Here is an 8,356-nt window from a genome sequence, read left to right on the forward strand (position 1 = left end):
GATCAACTAGAGCAATTTGCTTGGGACCTGTCATGTGTTGAATATCTCCAAGGACGGAGACTCCACAACTTACCTGGGCAACCGGTTCTAGTGTTTAACTAGCTGGTCCTTTTTTACCTTAGAGGTTCGTTGCTGGATGTTGTTCATTGTCCGCCAGGACCCCAATTGCCAGTCGTCTATTTCTTCCTGATCAGTAGGTCTGTAGCAGACAGTGCACACAACATTGCTCACGTTGGCCTGCCCTCTACTCCTGACCCATAAACTCTCAGCTGGTTCATCATCCATTGCAAGGCAGAGCTCCACACGTTCCTGCAGTTCTCAGGTAAAGGGTAGCTCCCTTGCCTCGCCTTCCTGGCTTGGCCTCCCAAAAGAACCTTTACCCCTCCACTGCAGCACTCCAGTTGCCTGAGCTATCCCACCATGTCTCTGGGAGGCCATGGAGATCGTAGCCCTGCAACTGCACACAGACCTCTAATTCCTCCTGTTTCTACCCCATGCTGTGTACTAGAGCTTATGGGCACTTCAGAGAGGCACTCCTGAAGATTCCAAGTGTTACTTTAAATGCTAAAAATCACATTGGTGCTAAAACCCAAAAATCCTATGAGTAGATGTGTCTTCAGTTTTTGCAATAGTAGCTGTCCTGTATTTGGCACTACAGGAATTATAAACATCATTTTGGGAAATTACCAACAGAAATCTTATTTCTTGGACTTTCCAGCCATTTACCATCTGCTTCTGGAGACGCTGTGTTTTTATTTATACAGTATAATGATGCCCGACTTTAGATGTCCTTTGTAAATTGATAATTCATGCATAGACTGCTGCTTCAAGTGGTGAAGCTGTGTATAAAATAGGTAACAAACTAATATTTTAACTTTATTAGAAAAAAAAATACATTTATACTTTTATGCTGCTTTGTTTTTGTGGTTTCCTTAAATTGCTACTGATCACTTAATTTCAGAGGGTTAACAGTGGTCATTGCTGGTAGCAGTAAAATCTTAGTCTGCGAAATGATGAATTGAGCTGAATCTAGAGAAGACATTTTTGACTTTTTTTTTCAAATGTGATTTTCTGATTTTATTTTCTCATTCAATTTCATGAGGTTTGTTCTGAGTTTTTGGCAAGTTGGTAAAAATGTGAAAACACTAATCCAGATGCCAGAAAACTCAAGCAATATTTTGTAAAATGGCTATTTTTCTTCATTGGCTTACAGATTTAAAAATGTGAACAGTGGTCTAAATTTGTTCTGTTACCCTGAAAGCCCATGTGGCACTTCAGTAAGCGCATTTCCCTCTGCTTCTGTGCTCTACATGGGTAAGGGGTTTTTTTGTTTGAAGATGCGAGTGTGATAAGGTGATAGGGATGGAGACGCCTCCTGCATTGTCAATTCCTGGGTTGTTTTTCATTGTATTTAAAAAATAAAATCAAAACCTGTACAACATATTTTGCTCGATCTAATTCTAGGGAAAAACTGTTGTGAGTATCATTTTTCCAACTATTGGCAGTGAGGACAATGCATTATATGTGTGTGTCTTCTAACATATGCAGCGTGTTACGTGATTGAGTCTGCTTCAGTGATGCTACACAGTTAACTAGTGTAGAGAAGTCTGACTTTCCTGATGTCTTTATTTGAATGTTGTAGAAAGAATAATATTTTAACAGACTCTGTCATGAAAAATACTTTACTCTTATAAAAAAATTGTGACTTAGCCTTCTGGAGAGCAATTTAGAAGTTTAAAGTATCCATACAGCAGATGAAATGATGTCATGTTTCTTGCCCAGCTTTTTCAGAATGAAAGGAAAAAATACTTTTGAGATTTTTTTTTTTTACTTTCCTGTGGTGTTATTTCAGAAGTATTCTTGCTCTCTTCATTTTGAATGATCTTTCTAAATATAATTTAGAACATGGTTTATTCTACGTATATTCTCAAAGCCATTCCCAAATAACCTCTTTCCCATGTTTTCGTTCCACATAAAAGTATATCATGCTCTTTCCTGTGGTTCAGTTTGTGGAACAAGTTGCCACTTTACAGTGAACCTGTAAGCCATGTAAAATAGCAAATCTTACTGAATTACATGTATTTGCACTAATATGACCTTGGGAACTCTTTTGCGGGCTGTGAACGTTAGAACTGGAAAAAAAGGGTTGTGTGGTCATGGCAAATCTGATGGATTAAAAAAGAATAATTCTATGGCTAAAAGATAAATATAAATAATATCTTTTTATGACCAAAAAAATAGTTTGTTACTTGAAAGCTTGTATTTCTGTTCAGCTTTTTTAATGCTTTTACTGTATTTCAAAATGATTTCAACCTTTGAAACAAGATTTTCCATTTCAGGAAGAAGTCAAAACGGATTGTTATGACAACTGCAGAAGTGTTGTCAGAATGCATTTGTGATGATAAATTCATTGTAATGGTATTTCCCTGTGAACAATTTCTGTTTTGACACATTGGCATTCTTAAACATTAACTGATAAAGTCCTTGCTTGCTGGATGGTGCCTAAGATAACATTTAAGGAGATGATATGGTTTGAATTGCAAATTGTGCTCTACTAAGTTCTGTCAAGTGTTTTATAAAATAACACTATTACAACATTAAAAAAAATTTAATTGTGGATTTTCTGAAAATGTGACACGTGATCCAAATGTGTTAAATTGATTCATTTTTTGATTAACAGCCTGAATGTAGAATTTAGGTGTTGTTATTTGTTAATATTTTTAACTTGCTTTATTTGTACATAACTGTTTCTTATTAGAAAGCCAAAGAGCGTATCGATTTGTGCAAGGCAAGGACTGGGGTTTTAAGAAATTTATCCGAAGAGATTTTTTACTAGATGAAGCTAATGGTCTTCTACCAGATGACAAGCTGACATTATTTTGTGAGGTGGGTATAGATTTTTAAGTGGTAAACCTTTAAATAAAATGTTTTCTGCTTTAATAAATAGAAGTTTATGTTGATTTAAACAGTAGCATGCTATAAAAGTTGTCTTTGGTAAACTGTAAATATGGTAAAATATACATTTACTTTGCATTGTATTTTGTTTTCTTTTTTGATATGTGTATACTGAAGCATAAACTGTTGAGCTTCTTCCTGAATCTGCCAGGATTACATTAGAATTGACTGTAGAATTATTTATGTAAAAGGTGGCTGTTATGTGCTGTCTGTAGAAGTACGGTTTTACTGAGGTCACTTTTATTTAAAGAAGTTGTATTTGGAATTATAGGACTGTTTTTCACTGGATAAGCAATAGGAAATGTCTACATGCTGGATTGCGTTATTAAAAAAAACCTCCACCAGCTAATTGTCAGAATCTATATTCCTCTAGTATCATAATTGATGGCTTTAACCAATGAGCAGGTCTTTCCAGTAAATGAAACACTTTATTCTTATAGTAATTGTTACATTTTGTTTTCTGAACAAATGCAAGTATCCTGTAGAAGGACTGCTTAATATTGAGTTAATATTGAGAGCTGTGGCATAAAATTTATAAAATTCATGGTGTATGATGGGTTGCTTTTGTAGTATCGGTTATGTTGGTAACCTAAATTGTCATATCAAAATTCAGTAAAAAGCTTACTCAGCGTTAAAAATGGAAACTAGAGAAAGTTGCAATGTGAGTACAGTGTATGTTAAATATACATTGACTGGTTATCTTTGCTGCCATAAAGTGATTAGTGACTTAGGAGGATGATAGATGCTCTAACTGCTAATAAGTTTGCTTTGATCTGTGTATTTACAGGAAATGTGTAAAATTGTCTTGGCAAGATTACAATTTAATTATATGTCATTATGCTGTGTAGGAAGAATAATTGAAATGTGGCCCCTGAGACTAGATATTGCAAATATAGTGCATCTTATTTTCACTTAGACAAGTTAAATTAGCTGCATGATAAATTTGTGACGAATACAATTATTTCGGTGATAAAAGCAGATGTAACAAGTGTTTTATGGTTCTGTAAAGATACTTTTGAGTATTTTCTCATTTTAAGTTGCCCTCATAATGAATACTTTGATGTAAATTAACAGCTCTTAAAAAATAGTGTTTGGTTTTGGAAATAGGTCACTATCTACTTTTAGAGATAAAGTTTGTTTAAAAAAAAATAAATTGAACAAATACTGAATTTTCCAGAGAGAAATCTTACTTAAATTTTAATGCTAATCTTTAAATATAACTGTTTTGCTGCAAAACTTCACAAAAGCCACTCACATTAAAACACTGAGAAGTGTTTGACCTACCCTGATGATAAATGCTGCAGGAAGTACAACATTTAGTTGTGCACAGTGAGCATGTTAAAATAACTTCTGGCTTGTTTCAGGCTCGAGCGAAAAAAATTGGAAATCCAAGTATTTTTAAAATTTGTTTGTTCGGATGTGGTGTTCTAGCTCTTCAGCTGTCTTTAGAAATAATGGGTGTTGTTTGAAGGACCTGTTTCTATAGACAAGTCTGAAGTTTTTGTCCTTTCAAAACTTAACTGTAAATGCTAATTCCTGTGTTTGCCTTCCTACTTGTATCCTAGTTGGAAGACTAACTTACCACTTCTTAAAACTATATTGCACTTGGCTTGCTGAAACTTGTCAGATATGGCAGGTATTTAGCAAAGGCCACAGAGTTCAAACTGTGCTGGTTGGCTCTTCCTTTCTCCCTCTTGGCTTGCAGAAGGATTATTTGGTCTTCCTTGGCAGCAGAGATACTCCTTCTGTGTTGCCAAATGTTCTTAAGATCAGCTGGATATGTCCTTAGATTGGAAACTGAAGAGTTGTTGAGTTAAATACTTTGCAAAGCCTGATGTTGCCACCGACAAGTGACCTATTGATTGAATGCAACTTCATAATTTTACTTTTTTTTAAGCAAACTGATCTGTTTCACTCAGTTCTCACTTTCCATATAAACTGAAGTTACTGAAGCTGTGCGAGTAGTTTCATTTGCTAATAGAATAGTAAATTCTCTGCAGGGATGTTTTTCCCAGTGGGTGCTTTCACAGATCTCTTACCTAGCTTAGGTTGAGAGAGTAGTCTAGGGTATCACTTACATCTTCTTTACCTTTAGATCACCACAGATTCAAAACCAAGAGAATTACAGACATTATCCGTGTTAACTGTCATCACACAGAACTTGTTTATAGTTTATACTATAGTTTTAGTATAGTGTAAACTATGTTATACCAAAAAAAAATCTAAAAAAGCTGTAGTATTAGTTTTATAAGTTTATTATTATAAAAGTAATGATAATATAGTTTATAAACTAAAGTCCTAGTTTATACATTTTTATATATGCTTACACATGAGTGTATGCAATGCCAGCAGGACCTCTGCCCCTAAAATATGTATGCTGGGCAAAAGCTACGTATTGGGTAGCTTCCTAAGAAGTAAAGTAAATCAGACCTTGTGCAGTACCTGGAAATCCTGGCTAGATTGCTTCTACTCTCTAAGGTAAGTTGTTTGCTATTAGTTGTAGCATCTTACCATCCTGCAGTTTAGTGAAGAGATACCCTAACTATTGTGAGTCATTTTATAAACACAACTCTAAGGTGCCTGAAGTAAGAATTCGTATCAGGTATCATAAAACAGTCACTTTTAACCTAAGATGAGTTTTCAATAGTTATGTGGGATTCATGTGATTGGATTTCAGCGTGATTTAAATAAATTTAAAAAAAAAAAAAGCACTTGACTTTAAGCTTACCATCTAGACAAGGGAGATACAAAATATCAGACCCCTGTAAGTGTTTGTATTTAGAATCTGTAAAAGTTGTTACATCTATAGACAATACATGCCAGGCCACTTGGATATAGGAGACTTGAATTAAAATTTTGCTCAGGTTATATCTTAAAAGAATGGCTAATAGCCAACTGTTGCGTTGCACAACTGTCAATAGATACTAGAAACCATTCTAAAATAAAAGCTTGGAACATCAGGTATCAGTTTAAGTACACGTGAAGAATGTGTAGATGACAGTGCCTAGCAAGGTCTATAGCTAACAAGAGGATGCTGCGCAGACAACCCGGATCATGAACTTTGAGTCAAGTCTCTGGAGACGCGGAACTCTCCTTTGACAACAGAAGACTAGCTTTGCTAAGCTGAAACTTTGTGTGTATGTATATCTCCCGAATTCACTTTGTGTATGAAAACTGTGAAATAGAGTACACAATAGCTCTATAGACTTTTTCCAGTGTGAAAGTGAAATTTTGCAGAGCTTTGGGATATTCTTTTTTTCCTTTAAAAGGTGGAAGAATATAAAGGAACTTCTTATAATCACAAAGGGGTATGGGATGAAACGGGGAACTTGGCAATGATTCAAATCCCCAAGCTGCTGTCTTAATTGGATCATCCTCCTCCTCTGATCTGGAGTTTGGTTTGCAGTGCTCCGACTTTCTGTGAAGCTTAGCTGTGCTATTTTTTGCTTTATGCCAGATTTATTCCAGATGCTGTGCCTCTGGAAATCAAACAAAGCACTGATCTTAACAGTATCAGCATTTTCTCATAATGTATAATCTAAATTTTCTGTATTCGGGAGATGCAGTGATCAGGATCTTGTAGTATGGCTCTCTTCTTTATGAAGGTTTTATTCTCAGGTGTGTGCCCTCAGACAACAGAAGTAAAAACTGCTGAGCTCTTCTGTTTTCCCAGCATACTGATTAAAAGGACTTAGTATGTAAAAAATATCTGAAAAAAGCAAGTAAGAATGCTACTATCCTGTTTACTACTTATGTGAGAGACTTAAACATGGGGGATAATGGCAATATATTCACTTCAAATGCATGTATTTCACAGTTTTCTTCACTGGTTTTTACAAGAATTACATCTTGTGAGCATGCATTTCATTATTAAAGTTACTTACCTACTACATCTTATATTTCATCACATTTCTAAAATAATGACTTTAATCTTGTTTGGAAGACAATCACTTGTGATTCCTACTTCAGCTGGACAGAGTAAAATGAAATAATGAAGGAGCTATGTTGCTTGCACTTAGTTTGCATTATCACATTGCAGGTTAAGTATGAACTTACTGTAATTAAAATTAGGAATATCATATTCAAAATTTCTGTGGATTATTCTTATGAAACTTTTCTGTGAGCTTGTGATCCTGGTGATCTGTTTAGAATTTTATATTGTATGTATTTTACTTAGATGTGTGAAGAGTGTTGAACTGTTAATTTATCTCTGAAATAGCATGAACTTTTCTTTTGATCCCACTGGTGTCCCAAGAACCATCTCTGTCCTTGACTCTGGCATTTCTGTCAGGTGACATGTGGTATTGTGCTCTTTCTGTTTGTTTTGGTTGGATAAATACACAATATTGGAGTCTGTAAGTAAAGCCCTATTTGTTTTATGTTACTTAAAAGTAAACTGTAAAGCATGGGTTTATGGTTCCGACCTAATGCCAGAAATATCACTGTTTTTTTGCTTTGCTTTGGAATTGCTGAGATTTTAGCAATAGGTGCTGTAATTTAATTATTATTGGCATTCAGTTATGAAGGAGTTGTCTTGCTGTGATTTTCTGTTAGGTAAGCGTGGTCCAAGACTCAGTAAATATATCAGGACAGTCTAATACAAACACTTTGAAGGTACCTGAATGTCGACTAGCAGAAGATTTAGGGAATCTCTGGGAAACAACAAGATTTACAGATTGCAGTTTTTATGTAGGAGGACAAGAATTCAAAGCTCATAAATCTGTCCTTGCAGGTACTTTCTACTTTTGTATTGTTATTATTTTGTAATTTAATTTTCTAAAAGTTAAATGTATTATATTTAATATTTACTTTTCTTGATATAGCACGATCTCCAGTTTTTAATGCAATGTTTGAACATGAAATGGAGGAAAGCAAAAAGGTAAGCCTGACTGAAAATTTTACATGTAAATATTTGTACCTTGTGAAATGGGGAAAAGTTGCAGAAAACTTTAAGTTTTGCAAATTGAGGAAGATGGGTACTGCATGTTGGTGCATGAGTGGAGGAGGTGCTACTCCTGAACGCTCTCCTGGTGAGTTCCGCAGGAGTTTGTGTAGAAAGAGCAGATAGGGCTGACTGTGGAGAGGTTCTGGAGGATTTGTTCTTTCAAGTGTTTGTATCTGCCCTAGATCAGTGTTTGTTTTTTTTTTTTTAACATTAGCCACTGATGTAATTGACCTAGTAATCTCTACCCCTTTTTGCTTTAATTCATACCTTCACATAAGCTGATTGACTTGACTAAGGTTTTGTTGTAGTGTATTAAAACATTTTATATGGTAGCTAGGACACAAAGAAACAACAGATGAATTATGACTCAAATTAAGCCCTGAGGCAGTGAAGCAGTCCTTTTCATTCACAGTTTCTGCAAGCACTTGACCTCTATGAGTGTTTTGGATGGATAGT

The 8,356-nt window shown here is 35.1% G+C and overlaps 1 protein-coding gene across 1 annotated transcript in view; it reads left to right on the top strand.

Annotated features, from left to right (window-relative positions):
• Window positions 1–7,985, top strand: part of LOC104166394 (speckle-type POZ protein-like A) — a gene marked incomplete at its 3' end in the record, with an annotated part of 10,044 nt that extends 2,059 nt beyond the window's left edge. Inside the window, exons 4-6 of the mRNA XM_009706294.1 lie at window positions 2,759–2,886; window positions 7,510–7,687; window positions 7,779–7,985. Of these exons, the coding sequence (XP_009704596.1) occupies window positions 2,759–2,886; window positions 7,510–7,687; window positions 7,779–7,985 (513 nt within the window). The remainder of the gene's footprint in view (window positions 1–2,758; window positions 2,887–7,509; window positions 7,688–7,778) is intronic.
• Window positions 7,986–8,356: the final 371 nt, after the last annotated feature.

This window comes from Cariama cristata, unplaced genomic scaffold (genome assembly GCF_000690535.1).
Source record: "Cariama cristata isolate BGI_N322 unplaced genomic scaffold, ASM69053v1 scaffold29988, whole genome shotgun sequence".
Lineage (NCBI taxonomy): Eukaryota > Metazoa > Chordata > Aves > Cariamiformes > Cariamidae > Cariama > Cariama cristata.